This window comes from Ursus americanus, chromosome 3, assembly GCF_024610735.1.
Source record: "Ursus americanus isolate L20-20 chromosome 3, mUrsAme1.1.p, whole genome shotgun sequence".
Lineage (NCBI taxonomy): Eukaryota > Metazoa > Chordata > Mammalia > Carnivora > Ursidae > Ursus > Ursus americanus.
The window spans coordinates 12,090,730-12,115,659 of NC_142129.1; the positions used below are offsets into that span (position 1 = coordinate 12,090,730).

At 48.1% G+C, this 24,930-nt stretch overlaps 1 protein-coding gene and 1 long non-coding RNA gene across 2 annotated transcripts; one reads left to right on the forward strand and one right to left on the reverse strand.

Annotated features, from left to right (window-relative positions):
• Positions 1-5,736: 5,736 nt before the first annotated feature.
• PRSS2 (serine protease 2) lies at positions 5,737-9,320 on the reverse strand. The gene is made up of 5 exons (XM_045792463.2): positions 9,213-9,320; positions 8,028-8,187; positions 6,734-6,987; positions 6,244-6,380; positions 5,737-5,946 (listed from the first exon to the last, which is right to left on the reverse strand). Exons 1-5 carry the CDS (start codon positions 9,250-9,252, stop codon positions 5,794-5,796), a joined length of 744 nt encoding a protein of 247 aa, XP_045648419.2. The 5' UTR covers positions 9,253-9,320; the 3' UTR covers positions 5,737-5,793.
• A 99-nt stretch (positions 9,321-9,419) lies between these two features.
• Positions 9,420-15,513, forward strand: LOC148110334 (uncharacterized). Its single transcript, XR_015723796.1, has 3 exons — positions 9,420-9,784; positions 10,255-10,350; positions 10,944-15,513. It is a non-coding gene; the product is annotated as an uncharacterized LOC148110334 (long non-coding RNA).
• The last annotated feature ends 9,417 nt before the right edge of the window (positions 15,514-24,930 follow it).

The window sequence follows — 24,930 nt, forward strand, 5'->3', positions numbered from 1 at the left end:
ATGGAAAGAAGAGGGAGCCCTGGCTGGTATCCGGAGGACTCTGGTATAAGAAATCCCCTCCTGTACTTTATAGATACTGCACAGAACGTTTCCAACTTTGACTCTTGCGGCCACAGAGCATGGCCAGCGTCTATCCAGCAAGCCCCGCACTACTTTCTCGATCCTTTCTGAGGGTCCATCCAAAGGATGTGGGCTTGGAGAGGAGGGCAGGGTCCTGGAGCTAGTGACCGCGTCCATGGAAAGTCAGGATATGTCTGGCTTTTTCCTCTATGAGGTGGGTCATCTCCCATGCACCTTCCCACTGACCTGGCCCTAACTTCTGTGGGACTTAGGAAGAAGGAGTCTCCCGGAGTCCTTCACCCGAGGGGCCACTGAGGCGCTCTTCTTACGCCTGGGCTCTCTGTCTGCAAGCTTCAGTCCCGATTCAAGCCTGTCCTTATCCATGGTCTTGGCTTGACAGGTGAACAGGGGCGGGGTGGAGGCATTCTGACTCGCACCACCCTCGGGCCCGTGACCCAGGAGAAAAGTGGAGAAACGGGGGTTTGGGACAGGCAGAAAGGTTTTTGTAAAGCTTTCCCGTAGAGTTGAATCACCGTGGCCCCCTGTCCCCACAATGTTACAGCTTTGTACAAAAAACGACCCCTCCCATGGTTCTGCCTATCGGAGCCTGGAAGAAACCACGCGAGCAGCTGCTCCTTCCAGGGCATTGGAGGGCCGGTTGGTGACATCACTCCCCATGTTGCGAGGTGGTGGCCGGGTACAGACGAGGCCGGGAGGGTGGGGGGCCCTCCTCACCCCCATGCCCTTTCTTCAGGACGCTCTTGGCTCCCCAGAGCTGTGTGTCTTTGCGAGGTCGGCTGCCACAGGGGCTGGTTTTCCCCGGTATCCGCCCCTTTGTAAACTGTCGTCATTCATCCTGGGGAGACACCCTCCCAAGAAGCAGCAGCCCCCTTTCCACCCAGGGGCTGCCCCTGAGACTGTGTCACCCAGAGGCCACACCTTTCATCTGGGAATGAGATCCTTCAATACTCAGACCATCCCTTTGGCCAACTCTGAAACTCTAGGGCAGCCTGGAGGGGAACTGACATGAGCTACTCAGGGGTAGGATTCCCTAGGTAGAGACAAAAGGACATTGGAGAGCTCAGAGTATTTCCAAGAGGGTGCGGGTGTGGGAGGACTGGTGTGTTGTCAGCCCGCCTCTCTTCTCGTGGACTTCAGACGTCAGGGTGTGCAAAAGGGAGCTGGGGAAGTGGACGTGGAGAGCAGCACACATAAAGTTGCAGGAAACTCACATGTAATCACGGCCACGGCCTTCCCCTCTTTTCCCTGAGGGGCAGACACATGTAAGTTGCTGTCGATGTTTTATTTTCCTGCAGAAGATGACCTTGAAATGTAAACTCCAGTTGAGTGGCCTAGATCCCATTTCACTCGATGGTGCTCCCTTTCATTGCCTTTCAAACTATGACTTCAACTCTAGGAGGGGAAAAAAAAGACAAACTTCATTACATAATGATGACACACTTTCACGGAAAAATATACACAGAATCAAAAGAGAAATGACAATATGGAAAGAGCATCTGCAATCCTCATCGTAAGGGCTCATCTCCCCAGTAGATGATGAACTCCTAGAAATCAGTAAGAAAATAGTCCAGCAGCACAATGAAAGTGGCAAAGAACAGATGGTTCAGAGAAAAAGAAAGGCAAATGGTGCTTCACCATAGGGAAAAAACCTTGCAGATGAAAACTGCATGAAACTAACTCTGTTCACCAATGCGATTGGCAACATTGTATTAGGGAAGAGCTAACGTGTGGTGCCATATACACTTCACATAAAATGGTATAACCAAAGGGGGGAACCAATTTGGAAATATCGATGAGAATTACAAACACATTTACCTTTTCACCTGGAAATCCCTCATCTGGATGTTTATCCTATAATTATTCTTGAATACAAATAAAAAATGTCTGTAAAATATTTGCATTATCTGGGCGAGCAAAAAGATCAGGAAAACTCAAGCGCCCATCAGGAAGGGACTGGAGAAATAACCTGGGATACATCCACAAAGTGCAATGTTATTCAATGCTTAACAAGAATACAGTGTTTCCCTGTTGTGGAAAGCTAAGACATAGTGTGAACTGGGGGAAAAAAAGGAAGCTGTGGATTAGCGTTTCTGGAAACCACTTTTTGTCCAGCAAAGGGGGAACAGAAGAATTATACATTTGTTTGCATGGTTCTGCACAGACACACTAAAGGATTCAAAAGAACTTGATCAAAGTGATTGCTTACTAAGACTGAGTGGAGGAGACGGAAACAAGGTGGAGGTAAAAGTAACATTCTTAGTCTCAACTGTATTGTTACATTTTTTGAGCCGTATGCTATATTATCTATTATATCTATTCTATAGATTATTCTATCTGTCTATATATCTATATCACTAGATAATTATATCTATTATATCTATATTATCTATTTAAAATAAAATTAAAGTTAATAAAAATTTTCAAGAAAATACCAACCAAATATTGCTTTAAGTAATATTTTGAAATGTACTACTTAAAAAAACTTCTTGTTTAATTTACAAAGTCATTACTTTTTCAAAGATCAGTTTATGTAAGAACATGTGTTATGGTCCTGACTTTGCTCATCGGGTCTCTGATCATTCAGGAAGCTTGTGAAAAAATGCATATTTCTGAGTAGCCCTCAGGATCTTTTGCGTTAAAAATCTCTAGTAGTGGGTTTATTGATATGCATTTAAATAAACAATCAAGCACAAAATTACCCTGGGTATTTCCATTTTGGCATGGGGCTCAGGACCCCCTGCTTGCCCCCTGAGCACATGTCAGCCATGGAGAACGTCAGAGTGCTGTCTGGTGGTGTCGCAAGCTGGGTGCAACAACGCAGCGCTTTGAATTTGGGGGGAGGGGCAAAGAGAGACAGTCTGTGCATTTTACTCAGGAATAGTGACGGATCTCACAACACACTGCCCTTGCCCGGATAAAAGTCACCGATCACTCTCGCCAGGCGGAAAGCGGCAGCCTTCCTCTTCAGTCCACTCCCACCTTGAGGAACGCTTTCTTCAATGCCATGATTTGTTTTGATCTATTTCCTCCTGTCCTATTTACCCCTTTTGCTTATCAGGAATTTATTCTCTGAGTTAATTTTCCTTTTGACCATCTGGCTGGCGACTCTCAACCCAACTGGGATTACAAAGAATACCACCCTGTCTTGCTGTCACAGCTACTTTCAATTCTGATGGAGTTTGTCCCATCTTTGCTACTCAGTCACACTGTCGGTTTGCCCAGAGCACACAGGGCTTTTTTTCATTCCCCTGTGAGAGGAGTATAGACCATAAGGCAGGTGTCCAGTGGGATCATTCATCATCTTGGGCAGCAGGGGGCAGCGTTTCCTTATTTATTTTAGACCTACTCATTGCCGTCTCAGGGTGGCCGCTTGAGGGCGAGAGAAGAATGTGGTTGGTGCTGGAGGGGACCCCCACCCCCACCCCCTCCCCCACCCTCTGCCCTCCCCCCTGCTTGCCTTTCTCAAGGCTGAGATGTGGGGAAGGCGATACACAAATTGCATCTCCCATGTGTGTAATTCTTGAAACTATTTTTTAAAAATAAATTTTATTTTAGAGAGAGACAGAGAGAGAGAGAGAATGCGCATGGGGGGAGGGGCAGAGGGGAAGCAAACTCTGGGCCCTGAGATCATGACCTGAGCCAAACCACGAGTCAGATGCTTGACCGACGGAGGCACCCAGGCGCCCCTTCTTGAAACTTTTGGAGCACATTCATAGATTCATTTAACCCCCAAATCTGCCTCCTAATTTCCCCCGATGGAACTGCAACCTGTCGGGGAGGCCCAGGGCAAGCTGCTAAGCCCCTTTACTAGTAAAACCGCCTCCCTTAGGGAGCTACTGAGAGATCTAAGTCAGATAATACGCATGAAGCTTCATTCCAGTGCCCGAAAACAGTAAACCCTGAGTGGCTGCGGCTTCCACAGAGGCTCTGGCCCAGGGACACACCCACTGCAGTGGCTCTCAGGCTTCCAAGCACATCAGAATGGCGTGAAATTCTTGGAAAGTGCAAGTGGCCAGGCTCCATCTCAGAATTTCTGACTCAGTAGGTCTGGGAGGGTCACCAGCATTGGCACTGCTCCTAAATTCCCAGGTGATTCTGGTGCCCCTGGGGTCAGGGTCCACACTTGAGAACCGGTGTTCTGGAAGGTGTTTTCTTTCTTCCATATATTTGCCTCCGGTCCTAGCTCAGACTTTAATCGTTCAGTCATTCCACCACTGCCTACTATATTGTAGGCATTGTTTAATCACTAGGTGTGCCAGGAGGAGCGAGACACGACTTCTTGCCTCGGGAGTTCACCATCGGATGCCGGTAGTTGCAGCCAGAGTTACTAAGGCTGCAGGGGCAGGACTGTGGCAACGGGTAAGCATCTCAGCAGGAACAGTCCTCGCTGGGACCACAGGGCCAACAGGGCCAGCACGGGGGTCGGGGAGGAGGATCCCAGGGCAGAAGGAGTCAGAAATGACTTTACTGAAGAGGGCGAAGGGGCAGGTGGGAAGGGCATCAAACCAGGTGGACCAGCAATGCTCAGGGCTAAAGGTGCGAGGTCTGTGGCTTGTTGGAGCAGCCCCTGGGATTCTGGCGCACCGGAGCAGAGACTGAGGGGAGGAGTGGAGAGGCAGAAGCACAGAGAAGGAAGAATTTTACGTCTGCAGGATAAGGAGCTCAGGTTCTATTTTGGGAGTTGTGGAAGGTCAGGAAAGGTATGAATCAGGAATCGATGTAACGTTCAGGATCTCTCTGAGCACAGGGCTGGAAGACGGCCGGGGACCAGAACCCTCATGAAGTGCCAAGAGGCAGAGAATGGCCTGGAGAGCCATGGAGGAGCAGAGCTGAAGGCCGGGCAGCATCTTAGACCACCGCTGCAGGAGGAGGGCCGGGGAGGTGGGCGAAGAGGACACGGGCTTTGGGGCAGGCTAACGAGGAGCCAGACCCCAGGTTTACCATCTGCTGGATGAGGGATCTGATAAGCTAACGGCCTTCTCTGAGCCTCTGCTTTCTTGCCTGTGCCGCTAGAATAGTAACCACTTCAGAGGGGAGCAGGAACTAAAGGTAAAAATGCCTGGGAAGTGCCCAGTGTGGTAGACACACGTTGGTATCATTATATGGGATGAATAAGAGGCAGATTTCGAAGGAGCTCGACGGATGGAGACCCAGGGAGCTGGGTTATCTCCCTCAGACACGTGAGCAGGTTGTGGGAAAGAGGGCCCAGGGCGGCCTTTTGCGGCCAGGAGGGAGTACACTCCGGGCTAGAAAGAGCACGTGCACAGGGGGCTCGGCAGAGGCCAAGGCGATCGGCTTGAGTGTCTCCGAGAAGATTTAGCTCTGAGTGCCAGCGGCAGGAGGGGAGGCCGAGCACGCCATGCCCGGGTGGGCGCACATGAGCTCTGCACTCCAGACCCTGGGGAAGTTCCAGGATCAAGAACCCACTTTAATGCAGCCTTCTGAAATGTTTTTTTCTCTAGAAAATAGTCCCCATGAGCCCCTGTTTATTATTTTTTTGGACCCCATCTCTTCCCACACTGCTGATCCAGTATTCCATGGAATGCATTTTGGGAACTGGGGCACCCTGTTCATCTTTAAGGGGTAGAGCCCCGTCTGACCTCAGCTGGGAGGGTGCCCAGGGGGCAGTGGCCGGAGGGAGCAGGCACAGACGGAGACAGTTGTAACAGGTGCACTTTATTCCCATAGTGTCGGCAGAAGGACTGGGGGGCTTCAGCTGTTGGCAGCTATGGTCTGCTTAATCCAGTCTACGAAGTTGCACACCTTGGTGTAGACTCCGGGCCTGTTCTTCTGGGCGCAGCCGTAGCCCCAGGAGACGATTCCCTGGAGCTCTCCATTGCACACCACAGGGCCACCAGAGTCACCCTGGGGAGGAAGAAGGTGGGACAAGCTTTACAAAGAAGGCGGAAGGGGCAAGCAGAGCCCTGTACCATCGGAACCTTTAACGACTGCACTCTGGTCAGCTCTGTGGCTCTGCGTGGCTCCCGTGGAGGCCCGTTCTCTGTTCTGATGAAGGGAGTGGCTGCCATGCAGCCTAGCCTTCCTCGCTGGTGACTGGAGCCCCCCTGCACCAGCCCCACACCAGCCCTGGGGGTTCACATCCTGCTCCCCAGGAGGCCAAGTGTGTGGGCAGGGGTCTCAGCATGGGAAGGGTCAGGTCACCTGGCAGGAGTCCTTGCCTCCCTCGAGGAAGCCGGCGCAAACCATATTGCTTGTGATCTGGCCGGGGTAGGAGGCTTCGCACTGGGCCTGACTCAGAAGCGGGGCGTCCAGACACTGTAGCAGCTCGGGGTAGTTGCCTTTGAGGAGCAGGGAGAGGTGGAGGAAAGGAGAAAAGGGAGTCAGGCCAGGACGGGGGACAGCAATCCACTGAGGGCAGCCAGGAGGGCATAACAGCAACGTAAGCCCCAGTGAGGAACAATGGGTTTTAGTTTCCAGACTGATCCCTGATGAACCCCTCCCTAGATGGGACAATAGCCAAGCGCTATATTTGTCCTATATTTTGATTCTAGGGGGTCCACTCCTTAAAGCTTTGCCTCTTTCGAGGACCCAGCACAGAGTCCCGCGGGTAGTGGGGTTCAAGCTCAGGGGCAGGCCTGGCCCTGGGAAATGTGCGGAAGCTGGAAAATGATGTAGCGAGGGTCGCACTCACTGCCAGAGCTCAGGGTGTTGCCCCAGCCGGAGATGAGGCACTGGGTGCCAGCGGCCGCGCAGGCGGAGGGCAGAGAGATGGTGGCCACCCGCGTGTTGAGGACCGCGGGCGAGGAGAGCTTGATAAGCATGATGTCATAGTCCAGGGTCCAGCTGCTATAGCTGGGGTGGCGGATGACCTTGGCCGAGTTGATGAACTGCTCATTCCCCTCCGTGACATCGATGTTGTACTCTCCAAGCCTCACTTGGATGCGGCTGTTGGGAAGACAAGCACAGGGAAACCCCTTTCTCCATACGCCCGCTTTTCTCCAGGGTTCTGAGCTCCCTGCGCATGGGTGGGAGTGTGGCAAGATCACCTGGCAGGAGAGTGGTGGTGGGTCAGTGCAGGGGTGAGACCAAGAACTCGCTCCTTCAGAGGCATCTGGTCATGGAGCAGGGGTGACGTGGGGACTGCCCTCAGCCTGCTTTTCCAGCTGCCTTCCCCATCACCCCGCCCCCCCCCCATGCACACCTGGGGCTGCAGGCACAAACGGCCAACCTCAAGTTCCCCATGGATTCCTCATCCTCTGCAATTTTGCTAACTCCCTGCAGTGACTTCTACTCCCCCCCCCCCCGCCTTCTGGGTCTGCTGAGGGCCATCATCCTGTATGATCTATTCCAGTGGTTCTCAAAGTGTTGCCCTGGGCCCTGCAGCCTCAGCATCCCCAGGGAACTTGCTAGAAGGACAAAGTCTTGGCTCCCACCCCAGACCCGCTGCTCCGTGGTGGGACCCAGTGGTCCGTGCTTTAGCAAGCCTTGCAGGTGGTTCTGCGGCTCACTCAGGTTGGAGAGCCCTCGGCCCAGGCAGTGGTTCTCAGCTCTGCTACAGAGTAGACTCAGCAGAGGGGAAAGCATTAAAAACTCAGCAATTTTCAGACCCCTCCTGCTAAGAATTCTGAGTTAAGTGCCCTGGGATAGGACCCAGGCATCCGTTGTTTTGTTTTGTTTTTAAACATATCTTAAGTGGTTTCGGTGTGTAGCCAACTGGCAAGGGTTACTTGTGTGCGGTCCTTGCTGCTTTCCCATTGCACCTCAGCACCCCAGAAGAGTCCCCCCCTGCTTTTCTGACCCAGGGCCTTTGCTATTTCATCTAGTGGTTTTGGATGTGAGAGGCTTTCTGTCAAATGCCCCTCTTCACCGCCTCACTCCTGACAACTTCTCGTCCCCACCCACCCACCTTCCCCAACCTCCGCACTCCCGGGCTGATGCCAGGCTCTCGGAGAGGGTTCCGGGTGTGGGCACTGGGAGACACTTACGACTTGTAGCAGTGAGCCGCGGACACCACCCACTGGTCATTGATGAGGGAGCCACCGCAGAAGTGGTAGCCCGAGTTCAGGGACACCTGGTAGGGGACGGAATTCTCCTCGCAGGTGTAGCCGCCGACAATCTTGTCATCGTCGTCAGTGGAGAAAGCAACTTGAATGGGGACAGGAAGGGAGAAGCCAATTCAGCAGATGTGGGCGGCTGGAGCACAGAGCCCTGTGGCTGGATTTGCGGATTAGAAGTCCTCAACAAACACAGAGACGGTAGATCGGCCGGTGGGGAGCATTACATCCCCGGTAGGTGTCATAGCACGGAGTTCCCCTGAGTCTCTTCGTGTGTCTGCAGGGCACATGGCCAGGGGCCCATTGGGGCTCGGGCACAGACCTCTACTGGGGGCTCCAGGGTGAGGACACAGTGCCCTCACAGTGCCCTTGATGTGACACGGGTCTGAATGTGGTGTTCTCATCCACTCAATGCTTCTCATTCTCATCACTGGTCCACTCCTCAAGGCTATTTGAACCCCAGATTGTCAGGATGGGTTGGCCTAGCTAGGAAAATCTGGCTAAGTAGCCCTGGCTGTACCCAGCTTTCCCAATCACTAAAAATCTGCACAGTGAGCCTGGGGAGAGGAGCCCCAGGCCCATTAGGCAGGACAAAGGTAGGCCAACTGTCATTGGCCAAAGGAATGGTGATTCTCAACCTTGGCTGCACACTTGGGGATCCTAAAATCATTGGGGAAACTTACAAATTCAATGCACAGGTCACACCCCAGGCCAACGAAATCAGAATTTCTAGGGCTAGAACTCGCACGAGTGTTCTTTCAGCTTCCCTAGGCGTACCTGGGGTTGAGAAGAGCTCTAGGGGAGGTATCCCAGAGCTGCCAGAACCAAGCCTCAAGACTCCTGCTTCATTTCATGGACCGCCTGCACCTGGTCTCCCTTTCCAGCCTCTCCCAGCAAAGTCCCGAAATAAATGGATGAATGACAGGGTTGGGAGTGGGGCCAGCACAAGGTGGGAGGGGTGAGGCTTACAGAGAGCCCAAGAATGGGAAGGAGGGCTGCCAGGCAGGGGAGGTAGACTCTCAGAGCCCAGGTAAACACGGAAGAGCAGCAAGAGTGGAGCAGAGATCTCTGCCAGGAGGGGGGCGAGTCCGGCCCGAAGTCACGCATGGAACTCACCAGCAGCTCCCACAAAAGCAAGAATCAGGAGTGGATTCATGATGGCTGAAGTATAGGAGCTAAGTGGCTGTGGAGAGCCTTTATAGCTCCCATGGTGAGGGAGAGGGTGGGCGTGAGGGTGGAAGGTCTCCGCTCCTCCCAGACAAACACACCTGTAGCTTTCCCTTCCCTCGGCCTTGCATCAGCTCTGATGTGTTTGGCCGTCTGTGGATTCGTGGCCCACAGGTGATAAGAAAACTTACCTTGTGGGCACAGAGAGGAAGTCCAACCAACTCCTGGGAGGATTCTGGGGTGCGGGGAAGAAGCCAAGCCCCCATATGTCACAGCTGGACCTTATTAGCCTGAGATGAGAAGAGGAGGAAGAAGGGCCTGGGCCCTCTGACATGCAGATTTATTTAACTTACTCTAAGCAAGGGCTGGTGACGCGAACTCAGCAGCTAGTGACCTGGAGCCCCCACGAGGGGAGCGAAGTCGTGTATCCGTAAGCATGAAGACCCTTCTCCCAAGTCGAAACCACTGGGCAGGAAGGTCACATCCAAGGCTTTGGGGCACCAGGATCCCACTGTCAAGAGGTAATGAGAAGGGAGAGGCAGAGTTTCGTGGGAGTCTGGGCTTTCAGCTGGCTCTCCTTCCCAACAAGGCTTGTGGACGGGAGCACTTGGAAAGAGAAGTTAAGCGGGCATTTACCTGAAACGTTTGGAGGACGGAAGCCCAATACCGCATCCTTCCTCTTCCTCTCTATTAGGATAGTTGTGTTTCTCATCACTCACACCGTTGTGGGTTCTCCTTAAGCAGCCTCCTGGTTGCCCTGGGAATCTGTACCAGTGGTGTTGAAATGGCCCCCACCTGCTAGGGGCTGACAGTCTGAGCTCCGATCATATGCTCCGGATCAGACATTAGAAAGGGTCTGGAAAATGGTAAATTTAGGTTCTGGTCGGAGAATCAGCAGTAAGTAGAAAGATTAGCACATAGTGAAAGGGTGGAGGATTTGGTGATCATTCACAACAACGAAAGGGGGGAATTCTGGAATTTTCTATTTTAGATCCTCTGGGACTATTGTGCGGGGCTCAGTACAGAGTTCATCTTCCCAGAAATGACCTCAATTTGGGACCCGCCATGGCCACCGAGACCCAACCCTGTAAGTTACTGAGGCACGACCTGGCCAGAGGGGAATAGAGGGGCGGGTGTCTATGTCTTGTGGAGATGCTTCTCCTTACCAGCTCCTCTGAGCCCCGGGGTGGTGAAGGGCCAGAGTGGGCACAGTTCATGTTTGAATTCTCTGAAAGGAGGAAATGAGTAAATGTTCTGGAGGTGGCGAACAAAGTGAAAAAGACCCAGAAGTCTGGCGGTGAAACAGGAAGCAGGCTGGGGATGGAAGTAAATGAAAACTAGGCAGAAGTTGGGGAACATGACATTGTGGGGCTCACGGGGTTGGGAGGGGCCCATAGGATGTCTTCTCCTGGTGCCTGGCGTGGCTGGAGGCCAGCGTCCCCACAACAGGAGAGCCGCTGCTCAGAGCTCTGGCCTCTCCGACGTCAACTCTTCTCATCCTGCCGGGCTCACACCTCCGTGGGAAGGTACTATATTTGTACAGTGCCTGACAGCTCTTAACGAGCCTTCACACACACAAACAGTGGTGTGCTGACCTGCATTGGCGTTGAGTTTCGAATTTGACTATTCACAAATGTTTTAATTGTGAGACATGCAGACCGAAATTCTTTCCATTTCTAGAGGAAGAGACAGAATCAGCAAGGCTCTGTCTTGCCCACGAATACAGATCTAAAAATGGCAGAGCTGGCCTCAAGGCTACCAGAAGACATGGACAGCGTTGGAAGTTTGGGAATTGGTGCAGGTGCCATGTAAGAGAAGGTTTATTTGGGATCAAGCCGGAGGTTTCCAGAGAACAAAATGTGCCTCTCGGTCCCTCCTGATGCTTGGCTCCCTGGCAGAAATAGACGATTGAATGAATCTTCCACCGGGCACCTCATCTCAGAGCTTGACCTTGCCATGGCCCTGGTCCACTCTAGGCTGCACTAAGGAGTGATGACACGACTCTCCGTGCTCATGGGTAGCTGACCCAGGTTGCGGCGCCTCGATAATAGGGGCTTTCCCTGACGTCACCAGATATCCTCTTTAGTTGGTTTTGTCCCTTTGTTGTGGGGTGTTCCTAGGAAGTCCTGCGGTAGCAGATAAGGAAAGGAACACATGGTAGTGTTCCCTGGACAAGAACACTATGAGGAGGTGATCCTTGGTAGAAGACAGGACACTGAGGAATAGGGAAGAAATTTTTGGGTAGGTGTTTGTGGCTTTGACTCTGTCTAAAAGAGAATACCTAAGACTTGAGCGTTTTCTGTGTCCAGAGCCTTAGGACTAGCTCTTGCCTGATGTTTCCGCTCCTCCTCAGAATAAACTGTTATACCCACATAGTATGAAGTCAGTTTTCTTGAACGTAGCAGGAGTCACTTTATAGGCAGAGGAAATAGCTCTAAGTGAGTCTATGACGTCATGTTTAGGCTCAGACATGTAGGGCGGATTCAGGTCCACCTCTGTCCAAGTTCAGTTGGATAAGTCTACACAGCTCTTACGATCTTTGTTCTGAACTATTTCTGTAAGACATTCTCGTAGTTTTATTAACAATTAGCCTATCAGGGGGCGCCTGGGTAGCGCAGTCGTTAAAGCGTCTGCCTTCGGCTCAGGGCGTGATCCCGGCGTTCCGGGATCGAGTCCCACATCGGGCTCCTCTGCTGGGAGCCTGCTTCTTCTTCTCCCACTCCCCCTGCTTGTGTTCCCTCTCTCGCTGGCTGTCTCTGTCAAATAAATAAATAAAAAATCTTAAAAAAAAAAATTAGCCTATCAAACCACTGTTTTTTTTTTTTTTTTAAGATTTATTTATTTATTTGAGAGAGCGAGGGAGAGGGAGGAGACTCCTCGCTGAGCGCAGAGCCAGACTCGGGGCTCAATCCCAGGACCCCGAGATCATGACCTGAGCTGAAATCAAGAGTCAGCTGCTTAATGCACTGAGCCACCACTGGTTTTTAATTATGATAATAGTGAATAGCTTCTTTGTGCTTACATACCAAACATTGCCTAAGTTGTTCATGGATCTTTTTCACTTTATTCTAACAATGGCCCATGAGGTTGCCCATTTCACGGATGACGAAATGAGCCTTACAGAGGTGGGGTAACTTGCTCAAGGCCACACAGCCAGGAAGTTGCAGAGATGGGATTTCAGCGTGGTAGTCGACGCTAGAGCCCGTCGGCTCTGCCAGAGACCATTCAGCGCCCCTTCTCCTTGTTCGATCCCCAGAGCAGCCCCATGAGTTAGGCTGCAGACACTGCTTTCTCAGGCACTTGTCGTGATGAGCACTGGGTGTTGTATGTAAAGGATGAGTCACTAAATTCTACTCCTGAAACCAGTACTGCCCTGTATGTTAACTAACTAGAATATAAATAAAAACTTGAAGCAAACCAACAAAGAATCTGAAGCTCAGAGGTTAAGTGGCTTCTCCCTGTCGCCTGGGGGATGAACCCCAGACCCTTTCCCTATTCAAGCAAAGTTCATTTCCCACCGTGATGCTACACACTGGGGGCTTTTGGACCTCTCAGGGGTCTGAAAAGGAGATTTTGGTCAGATTCCAAATTACTCATCTTTTTTTTTTTTTAACACTTTCGCCCCAAGTCCCCCACTTCCCCCCCAAACTCAGGCATTTCTCCTCTGCTCATAGCTCCATCTTGGGCCCCCGTGTCCTTCGCTGCTCTTCAACCACATTGTCAAATTCCAAGCTGTCTTTTCTCCAAACTTCCAGCTCCTTTTCTCCATTATTTTTCTCTAAACTGCAAATTTTCCCCATGGCACAATTTCTTGCTGTCCAGTAAAAACTGCTTTCTTGACTATCTGAGCCTGGGAGTCACTGACTCTGGGTAGTGAAGGGGGATTTGTGTGGTCCAGAAAAACACGAACACTGACTCAGAGGTGTGGACGTGTAGATGGGCCACAGCTGATCGGCTGAATGGGGGCATCCGCCCTTTCTCTCCCCCTTGTCTTGCTCCCCACCTTGAAGCCAAGGAAGACAGGCAAGTTTTGTGCCCAGAACAAAGTTCCATTCACATAGTTAATCTATTCCTCAGACTTGAGGGGTGAGTCTGGCAATTGAGGCTTTAACTGATGAAAGACTGGTTCCCATAATGTAACCGTCTTTGTGTTCACATCTCCATCACTCCTTGTCCCACCCCGGGCCTCTTAGATCTGGGTAAGGGGCTCCAGCATCTTCTGGAGGGTAGTAAGCAGAAGAAAGGGAGGAGAGAGTCCAAGAACAATACCCACGTGGGCTGTTATTATTGTAATAGCCTGACTTATTCCATGGTGCTCAGAATTTAATAAATGACATGTGTATGTATTTTTCTAAATCATGTTAGATCCAGCTTGAGCTCCACAAGCCAAGTTCGGTAATAAGTCCAATCAGTCCATTGGGATCTCTCTGATCATTTGGCTTCTAAAAACTCTAGAATGTGTTGTCCATTTGGAAGGCAGCCACTGATTAGTCCAATCCTTACTGGCCGACCTGTCCAGAAGGATCTCCAAATGGCTTCCAAGGCTCAGCCCTGAGTGCTCAGTCCACACAGGCACCAACACCGTTCCAATCTGAGGGCCCTCCACGGCAGGGCCACTATGTCTGAGCCGGTTCTGGGCTTAGGTCTCTAGAGCCCGTAACGTCTGTTCCCTTTCCCAGCCATGGGAATGCAGCACAGGCAGCTGGCACCTTGTCGGGCCACCTTTCTGTTCAAACATAAGTCGAAGCACCTGTTCCCCATTAGAACAATTCAGTTCATTTCCTTATGGGCTTACATTGCCTAAAGTCAGAGAACTTTTGTAGACTTTTTCTCCAGGGAAAACCATACTGCTTGGCACATTTTCCTCTTTTCTTTTGAATCGTATATATTTACTCATGTAGTCATTGCTGGGGCTACCATAACAAAGGGACACTAGTTGTCTTGAACAACAGAAATCGACTTTCTTCCAGTTCTGCGAGCCAGAGCTCTAAGATCAAGGCGTCGGCGGGGCTGGTTTCTCCTGAGGCCTCTCTTCTCGGCCTGCAGTGACCTTCTCACCATGTCCTCATGTGGCCTTTCCTCTTTGGGCACAACCCTGGTGTCTCTCCTAGGATGTCCTCAACTCTTCTGAAAAGGATACTGGCCAGATTGGATTAGGGCCACCCTAATGGCCTCGTTTTTAAGTTAATTAGATCTTTAAAGCCCAAATCTCCAAGTACAGTCACATTCTGAACTAGCGGGGCTTAGGACTGTAATTGCATGAATTCGGGAGGAGCCCAATTCAATCCGTAACCCTCAGTAAATGTGGCTGAATTCCTGTAACGTCCCTACAGTTTTTCTAGGCTATAAGGCAACAGCAGTGAAGAAGATAGGAAATGTCCTTGCTTTGATGGCATTTGGGTGTATTTTTGTGTTTGTCCACACGCATGTGAGGACGCATAGCGACAGGAAGCAGACAATAAATAAGAACGTATATATATAACGAATATATAGTATATATATTTCTATCAGACTGTGGCGGTTAGGTATTATGAAAATAGGGTAAAGTGGCAATAGGTGTGAGTGACTGCTGGGTTGACAAGTTCTCTATTAGCTAAGGTGGTCAGGAAAGAAGTCTTTGGGGACATGGTATTCGAGCTGAGACCTAACTAGGAAGGGTAAAATCATGTAAAGGGAGGGCTTTCATATTCGCTGCTGCGTCTATAAACAGAAAGAAATCAGCACACGCGCCATTGCTTTTAAATTAAACAGCCCTGTCATCTAGCATATGCTATGCACCTTGCCATTGGTTTTGAGGGTAGAAATTGATACATAAAGGATCGTCATCGATATATTGAAATAGTCTTGTAAAAGTTAATGTAGAGTACATTTTTAAAAAATTTTTTGTTAAAGATTTTATTTATTTATTTGAGAGAGAGAGAAGGAGAGAGAAAGAGCACGCAAGAGCGGGGGAGGGGCAGAGGGAGAGGAAGACATAGACTCCCCACCCAGCAGGGAACCTGATGTGGGGCTCGATCCGAGGACCCTGGGATCACAACATGAGCCAAAGGCAAAGGCTTAAACGATTGAGCCACCGAGTCACCCGTAAAGTGCATGTTTTGACATGAAGTGGTATTTATGAAATATTCTTGGGTTGAGAGAATAAATGATAAAACAGTATGTATTGTATGATCTAACTTGATTTAAACGAGTGATTTCAATTTTTACAATAATACGCATTGACTCTGTAATTAAAATAGCTAAAAGAAAGAGAAACAATGGCAATAATAAATGAAATTTTCCCAGAGAGGGCAATACCTAGCCTCGAGGAAGGAATTGCTAGTGGTAGAATTTCATAGTTGCAGTGAGGAAGAAATGTAGGCAGTTATTATATTAATTGTGTGTTTTGTCTCCACCAGGCACAGTAGTAGGTGTTTGACGTGGATGATTTCATCTCGTTCTTAAAACAAATTCTCGTTCCTCGTTTTTTTATTTCGCGATTATCCTCATTTTATGTATGAGGATAAAGGTAATGAGTCTGTGCAGCTTGTTCACGGTGACAACTAGTGGTAAAGCAGTAGAGCCAACGTTGGTTTGTTTTTTTTAGAGATTTATTTATTTATTTGAGGGAGAGAGAGAGCTCGAGCATGTGAGTGGGGGGGAGGGGCAGAGGGCTCAAGCTGACTCCTGCTGAGCTTGGAGCTGGACTCGGGGCTCAATCCCAGGACCCTGAGATCATGACCTGAGCTGAAACCAAGAGTCGGCCACGAAACCCACTGAGCCACCCAAGCGCCCCAGTAGAGCCAAGTTTTAAACTCAGGTTTGTCAGATGACAGAGACCAAGTTCCTCCCACCACACTTTACTACTTTTTAAGAGACAATTTTTCTGCAATATCAGAAGCTGGCAATCTGAGGCTTAGCCGCAGGTGAATTTGCAGGCTTCTTAGAGAAATGGGAGCGTGAGGCGGGAAGGTAAGCTAGCACTGGCCCTGTGGGTTACTGGATCCCGGGGGCCAAGAGAATCAGGGTGTGTGGAAACTGGACAATAGCCAGCAGACCTTGTCGAGGACCAGGAGTGAGAGGGGCATCCTTCTTGTATAAAGTCAGGACACGGGAAGAGCTATATACTTAGTGAATGGGCAAATTAAAAAAAAAAAAAATCCCACAGTCAGTTGACAAGGGATATTATTTATCTAGGTCTTAGCTTTGGGAGGAGGATTAAAAAAAAAAACTTTCTTCTGAATATTCATCGGCACTGAGTAAGTCAGCCTGTTGGGGTTTGGGACAGACACTGTATGGATAAGATACATACCGAGAATTAGAAAATAAAATCTTATCAGGTCTGTTGCAACCCAGCTGCCTGACAGAAACAAAAATAAATACTTCCTGGAAAACCTCCCTTTAGCCCAGGTTTTAAGGAATTCCCAGAGACGAATTATATAACAAACAACATCAAATTATATAATACATAAAAAAATAAGCCACCCTGAGTGACAGGCAGCAGAAACTACAAACAAACAGACGCAAAACAGCATCGGATGTTGGCATTAATGGATAAAAATTCCAAGCAATACACAGCTAATGAATCATCGAGCCTTACATCGGAAACCGGGGATGTACTGTATGGTGACTAACATAATCTAATAAAAAATCATTAAAAAAAAAATTCCAAGCAGATGTTTAACATCCTTAAAGAAAATAATTTAAAAATACACAAGGGACAAGATGCGTTCAAAAACCACTGCCCATATTTGTAAAAGATCCAAGTAGATTTACCAGAAATGAAAACATAATTTAAATAAAGAAAGTTGACTAAAGGGCTGAATGGAATAGGAACGGAGGAGAGAATTAGTAAATGGCCAATAGTTCCAAAGAAAGGAACCAGAATGCAGCACGAAGCAAAGAGAGGGAAAGTGTGAGAGAACAGGCTCGATGACTGGGTGACAGAAATCTGAACACAGGTTAGAGCTATACCCCAGGCCATCTGCTCTGCCATAAAACCTGAGCATCCGGGTTTACGGGCTAAGCTGTGGCCCTTGAGAGGATTTCCCTTCACCATTCCCTTTCAAAACCACACTTGTGTTAGACTGTAGGGATGATTCCAGAGTAACGTGCAAGCTAATCCAGATAACAGGGCCGTGCTTTTTCACCTGGAAATCGGAAATCCCCATGCACCCTTGCGTGTGGATCGACGGTGAAAGCGTGTGGGTCGGAGCAGGTACCGTGAAACTCACACTTGCTCTTGAAATGGAATCGTGCCTTCCTCCAGCTATGCTTGAGCCTGGTCTTATATATTCACCAGTTAACAGCAGAATACTCTGTGCATGACCAGCTTTATAAACGTGAGCGTCAGCCAACACGCAGTTCTGAATACCATGATGAGGCTTAAATCAAGACATACGGGCAGCTTTCAAAGGAAACGGAGTTGTTGGCAGGTAGAAGAGTGTGGCTTTGCACTGAACCTCTTTGCGGCTGCTTAGTGATTCTCTTATTGGGGAACGTCAGGTGGCTCAGTGGGTTACGTGGCCGACTCTTGGTTTCAGTTTCTGCCACAGGCACTTGGAGAACCAATGGCCACCTTGGCTTATGGCCCCGGGCAGCTTTAATCACGCCTTGTTCCGCAACAGTGCCCCAACCTTGCAGATGACACAAAAAATGGACCACAGCTGTAGCGTATGGTAACTCCAAGGTCCAGAGAGACCCACTAAGCATTGCAGCTCTTTCTCCTTGGAGAAGCTGTGAGGTTCAGCAGCTCCTCTCTCACTTTAGAGGGTTTAATCCAACATGTCCCAGGTCTCGGGCTACTCAAAAACTCATCAAAGTGGCAGCTCCCTGAACTTCTGCAGACCTTACGTTGGTCTGGCTTGCATACGTCATAGTGAGCCATCGCGGGTGCTAATCCCTCCTCCCTGAGAACATCCAGCACGATGCCACTGGTCTCAGGGACCAGTATGAGATCAAGGTGACCAAGAGCCTTCTGAACTATACTGATGGAAAGCAAGCTAAACAGAGCCTTGAGATGAAATAGTTAAAGGTTATTTCTGACCCTGCCACTCAAGGCAAACTATATCCCATGGTCTTTACCAAGTACTTCCCAACACGCTTTGGAAGAAATCTTATCCTCACCGTACTTCCTGTGGTTCCTCCTGTAGTTGGTCCTGCAGCTTCTCTCCCCGCGGCCAGCCAGTCGACCCATTCACACCCAGAGCCACAGCTCCAGCTGGTGAGGCCTGCCTCGTCTGGGGCCCCGAGTCACTGGGGAGGGAGCCGGGCAGGAGGGAGCTGGCTGGGGTTCTTGCTCAGATCTTTGATCTGTGCCGGGCGCTGTGTCTCCAGCGCTGCAGAAGTAAAAGCTGCTGTCTTGGAGGCTCACGTTGGTCACAGTCAGATTGGAGAATGTTGAGGTTGGGCGGCTGATGGGGAACTTCTCTTCGGTAAACCCACTTTCATAAGTGGCCTTCGTGCCCTGGTTTGCAGTCGCGATCAGTATCAAGCCCTGTCCTGCGAGCTGACGGTACCAGAACATTAAGGGGAGTTGGGTATCGACCTCACACTGGATCGTCGTGGAGGCCCCGCGTTGACAGATGTCCCTCCGTGGCTTTTGAGAGAGGAGAGCACCGAAGACGGAGCCTAGTTTCAGAGAGAGAGAGAGAGAGAGAGAGAGAGAGCGCGCTGACAAGCTTGCCCCTGGGCAGGAAGGTGCTTTTGCTGTTTGCTACAGTGTCACCTCAGATCCCAAAGACCCCCTGGCACTGCCTCCATTTTGTTCTTCCAACTGTTATTGGGTCAGAATCCAGTAATCCACTAATCCATCTCCCTCATCCTCCCATGGGCGGCCTCAGAGCCTCCACGCCTCTACTCCGCATCAACATTAACCCCCAACTTCCCCACGGGATTAGCCTTATACCTTGTCCCAGGAGAAGTAGCAGGCAAGGCAGCATCTTAGGTGATAGCCCCTCACTTTGCTTAAGAAAAAACACTAAGAAGGCAAACTCAAGTTCCTCTTTCCTCCCCAAAGTGCTCTTCCTTCCCTACTGCCTTTCTGTTCCCTTCCTGTAGCGGGAGGACGAGCTTCTGCGGAACGTGGAGGAAATTCGCCTGCCCCCTAGTGGAGCTGTGCGGCTCTTCACTTAGGCTGGACCTTCATTCACGACGCACCACAAGCCATCAACTGCCCTGCGTCCGCCACGTACCCACCACCTCCCCACCTCTCACTGAGCACCAGTGTGTGCTACCCGTTGGGTAATTGCCAGTGCGGAGGCTCGAAAGATCACGCACGGGCTTTAACCAGTTCCCGCCTCCTCACAGGACCTTTGCATTTCCATACGCATTTTAGAATACGCTTTTTAGCTTCTAAAAAAATCCAGTTGAGACAATAATTGGGACTTCATTGAGTCTCTAGATCAATTTGGGGAGAATACTCATTTTAACAATAGTCAGTCTTCCAATTCATGAACACGATCTGTATCTCCACTTTGTAAAGTTGTCTTTCGTTTCTCTTAGTATATCGCTTTTTAGTTTTCAGTTTACAGGTCTTGCGTGTCTTTTGTTAAATTTGTTCTTAAATATTTTGGGTTTTTTATATTCTTTTAAATGCAAGTCTTAAAATTTAATTATCCATTGTTTGCCATAGCATAGGAGGTCTATAATTGATTTTTGCATGTTAATATTATAACCCATGCTCTTGAAATTCACTTATTAATTTTATAATTTTATAGGTTTCTTTTGATATATAATTGTAAGCGGTGATTTAATCTCTTGAAAGGTTTCACTTTATCATTTACTCTTCAGCCTTTTCATCTCTTTCCCGTCTTAATGTGCAGTTTAGCGCCTCTAGGAATGTGGAATAGAAGTGGTGTGAGTGAACATTATTGACTTGTTTATTATCTTAGAGCTAAAATATTTAATATTTCTGCCATTAAGTTGTTATTAGTTGTTGACTTCTTGAGGATGTCTTTCACTAGATTGACAGGGTTCTATTCTGTTCCAAATTCTCTGAGTGCTTTTATCATCAATGGGTATGGAATTTTGTTAAGTGTTTTTTTCTGTCTCTAATAATAACTGTAGAGTTTTTATACATGTGTTAATAACGTAAATGACAGTGACTGATTTTCGAATGTCAGACCGAACTTGTTCCTGGGATAGACCCTTGGAAAAAAAAAATTTTTTTTAAAGATTTTATTTTTATTTTTTTGAAGAGTTAGAGACAGCAGTGAGAGAGGGAACACAAGCAGGGGGAGTGGGAGAGGAAGAAGCAGGCTCCTAGCGGAGGAGCCTGATGTGGGACTCGATCCCATAACGCCTGGATCACGCCCTGAGCCGAAGGCAGACGCTTAACGACTGCGCCACCCAGGCGCCCCTGAAAAAAATTTTTTGATTCTAGTTTCATTTGTTAACTATTGACATTTTAGATATACCTCTTTAATTTTTTTAGTGATTGCTCTAAAAATTGTCATATTCACTTTAACCTTTTTACAGCTTACTTACAATTCTTATGGTAAAGATTCACTTAAAATATAGAACTTTGCGACTAAATGGGTCTGTTTTCTCCGTCCTCATCCTAACGTTATTATTGTCATCTTTATTGTGTGTATCTGCTCCGTGACTTACAAGACAACGCTGAAATTCGTGCTTTCACTAGTCCCACATACCACAAAGAATTTAAGAAAAATATTTAATATCTATCCACATTTCACCATTTTTGTGCTCTTCATTTCGACCTCAAAATCCAAGTTTCTTTTTTTTTTTTAAGATTTATTTATTTGAGAGAGAGAGAGAGAGAGAGAGTGCATGTGAGCAAGGGGAGAGGCAGAGGGAGAGGAGAGAGAGAATCTTAAGTAGGCTCCACACAGTGCGTCCAGCAGGGAGCTCCATCTCACAACCCCGAGATCATGACCTGAGCCGAAATCAAGAGTTGGGTGCTTAACTGACTGAGCCACTCAGGAGCCCCTCAAAGTCCAAGTTTCTTTCTTTCTTTTTTTTTTTTATTTAAACATCTTATATATTTATTTGTGAGAGAGAAAGAGAGAGAGAGAGAGAACGAGCAGGGGGAGTAGCAGAGGAAGAGGGAGAAGCAGACTCCTCCCTGAGCAGGGAGCCCAACATGGGGCTCGATCCAAGGACCTGGAAATCATGACCTGAGCCAAGGAGTTTCTCATTTAGCGTATCACAGTGTATGTTGTGACAATATTTGAAAATGTACCCTGGAGCCTCCCTGCTTCCGTCTGGACTGGTTGCTGACTGTTTCTCCAGCACAGTTCTTATCCGGGGGCTCTTCTTGCTCTTATTCTGAATTGGATTCCCTATTTCCTGAATCCTACGATTTCTTCTCTTTTTGATATGTTTTTGCAGTTTGCTGAGACACATTATCCAGGAACTTCCTAAGAGAGAATGAAATGGAAATTTATTTAGGTTTCATATCCTGGCAGAAATGAAAGTTGCACTTTTTGGATAGCTTGGGTTAGTTGAGAAATGCAGGCTGAAAATTATTTTCTATCAGGATTTCATGGTTATTTTTTACACCGTTGTTTTCTAGCATTCAGTGTTGCTACTGAGAAATGGGAGCCCTTCTGTTTCTCATTTCTTTATTTATAGATTGTTTTGGTTTTTAGCATTTTTCTTTGTCTTGCATCACTTTAAGATCATTTTATCCACACTGTTCTGAAATTGAATGAAAATATGCCTTAGTTTCAGTTGTTTTATTCCTTAAACACACAGCCGGCCTTTTTACGGCTGCCTGTACTTGTCCATCACTAAGATGATACCGTTTCTTCTTTTAATACTTCATCGTTCTACATGAGATGGAAATGTTAAAAGTTTATGCTACATCATGAAAAATGTCTTTGGTGCTGGATATGCTGCTGGTGCAGAGATAAGAGACCCAATCTTTGGCTGTATGAACGATATCTTTATACTAATGGTTGGATTTGAGCCCCATTCGGCTGAGCATGGAAATTTACCCACCTTGGACTCGATTATCGGATCACTGCAAAAATAGTAAAGGAACACTGATTTCTGCCATCAGCTTCCAGCTGTGGGGCTTTGGACAAGCTATTTAAATTTAGTTCTTCATTTATAATTAGCAGAAAATCATCCTTGTATGTCACAAGTGTATGTTAAGATAAATTACTTGGGGATATCTCACTCTTGTCTAGAAAAAAGGGGAGACGTTCTCTTCTCTAGCATTGACCTTGCTTCTTATTTCAGTTCTCTTCTAGAAAAAAAGGAAATATTCTTTCCTTCCCTTTCATTGCCCCTGATTTTTAGAAGCCATCTCCTCTTCCCCATGATGTCCTTGGAAAGCTGTTTATATTTTCATTGAACACAGAAAAATTTGTTATATTTACTGGAGTCACAGAATTTTAAACCTTGCTTTCTTGGAGACGTAGGATAACATTTTTCCTTCTCTGAATTTTTCAGTATCCTAATGTGATGTCTCTTTATCCAAAATAATGGTTTACATTTTCTGACTGCTTCCTTGTGCTCTTATGGTAAATGTTAGTTAATATTTTATGTGCTTTTGGGAGCGTATTCTGTGAACTCCCCTTAGAACCCTTCATCCAATTTATTTCTAAACTCAAGCCTCCTACCCCAGTCTACAATCCCCTCAACCTCTTTAGATGTCTTGCACAATTCATTTGATGTATGATATCCAGTCTCTGCATCTTTTCCATTTAATTCCTGTGCTCCGCCTCCCTGCTTGGGCAACGGCTCCTTAGCGAGGTGAGATGCATGGGAAGGAGCAGGCGGCATGTGTTAGAACAGAAACTGGGTCTGGGGTTGGAGCTCTTCCTACGAGGGTCTCAGTTGAGGTGCGGAAGGTCCCAGAAAGCACTGGGAGCGGAACCACAGTGCTCGTAACTGTTCCCCTCTCTTGAGGTTGATCTCTGAGTCGGCGCAATGCTTGTCGTAGGAAATAAAAACTTTATTGGAAATCATAGGACTCCCAGACACCCTGAGAGCCCACTGAAAATAGACGTTTGTAGATGTGTTCTGTCATTTAACATTATTCTGGGAAGGTGCGTTTTTTCTGTTCCAGACGTTGGGTCTCCGCTGGGAGACCTATGATCCCTGCTTTTTCTCAAAGAAAGAATTCACTTTTTCATTCCAGTAGGATCTCTCACAAAAACGTTGCAGGATATTTTTTTCTTTTGACACTTCCTCTTGCCTTTATTTTGATCTAAAATCAGCTCAAGTCCTGTCTCTCCTGTGAAGTTAATCCTGAATATTGTAATACACATTAATTTACTCCTTTCTCGGAATTCTACAACAGAAAAAATAAGCACTGACTCAAAATATCTTATATGCCTGTTTGGTCTCATTACCACTTTGGCAAATTCCCTGACATTTGGGATTTCCAATACCCTTTACGTTTCTTTTGCATTCCCAAAGCAGAATAGGCTCAATTAGTATTTACTGACAGGATAGTGTAGGTCTCATTTCTAAAATAAACGAACGGATACTTTCTCCAGATGATTGTGATGACAGGTATAGCCCAACTCATTCTCACCACCTTCTTGGTCTCCCAGTATACTCCTTCCCCGACTAGAACATTCCAATGAAACATTATTGACCATTTCGAGAACCTCAAAAAGATTTATTTTTTATCAGTGTTTTTCTCTTTTTCAATTGAATGACTGGAATTCACACTCCACAAACTTTCTCTTGAATCAGCACATGGATAATAAAATTAATCAAAAGGAAGAGGGTTTTTTTTAAATGTTTATTTTGTTATGTTAGTCACCATACAGTACATCCCCAGTTTTTGGTGCAAAAAGGAAGAATTTAGAATGTGAGCGCCCTCTAGCGAAATATCAGTCAAGAACAAAGATGGAAGTGGGGGGGCAAAGTAGCAGACAGAGGGATGAGGATAGGAACAGGGAGGAAAGATGGATAAACAGTCCTAGAGCAGGGCCTGTCCAGTGTGACTACGTAACTGACGTCTCCTCCTGGTTGGGGTGGGGTCTCATGAATTTAGGCTGGGGACGACATGTAAGGTTGAGTGGGTTAAGTTCAGAGGGGCTCCTGACTTGGAGAGGGGGGTGAGGGGGCCTGAAAAGTACCCGTGCTCTCTTGGCCGAGATGTGTGCCCATGGCCTTGGTTCCTTCTGAGAGGCCTCCTTCTTCTGATTGGCATAAATGTGCCATACGAGCCGGTGCAGCTCAGCCCCGAGTTAGGGTCACTTCCCCCTGACACCTGCCCTTTTTGTGCAGAGAGGATGTGGCTGTGCTCCGCTGTGGCTAACTGCTGGCACAGAGGTACACGGATGTCTGGTTGGTGCTGGCAGACTCCAGGGTCAGGAGGAAGGCCTCCTTCTTCTTCCTAGAGACGTCGTACCCGAAAGGGAGGTCTCCTTGCTCAATATCGTTAATACCATACGACCAGTAGAGCAGCTGCAGCCCCAGACCTGGGTCTTGTCGGTACCAGAACATTCCTTCGTGGTCCATATTCTGTGAACATTCCATCAAAACTTTCGCTCCTACTTTTTTGATGAGATGTCTCGGGGTTTGGGTTACTTGTGCGGCCGCGAGGCCTATGACAGAAGGACAGATGAAGTGAAACCAGCGGCCAGGAAGCCTGAGGAGGGAGAAGTCTCGTATCACGGCCTGGAAATAACAGCGCTGGGGTTTGCTGCTCGCTCCCCGGACTCACCTACTCCCAGGAAGCAAAAGGCCACCCCGCAGAGGA

Excerpts from the sequence above, each read along its gene's own strand:
- PRSS2 (XM_045792463.2), bottom strand. The coding sequence starts at position 9,252 with ATGAATCCACTCCTGATTCTTGCTTTTGTGGGAGCTGCTG. Across the intron at positions 6,988-8,027 it reads GCGGCTCACTGCTACAAGTC|CCGCATCCAAGTGAGGCTTG; the intron begins GTAAGTGTCTCC and ends TCTTCCCAACAG. Across the intron at positions 6,381-6,733 it reads CAACACCCTGAGCTCTGGCA|GCAACTACCCCGAGCTGCTA; the intron begins GTGAGTGCGACC and ends TGCTCCTCAAAG.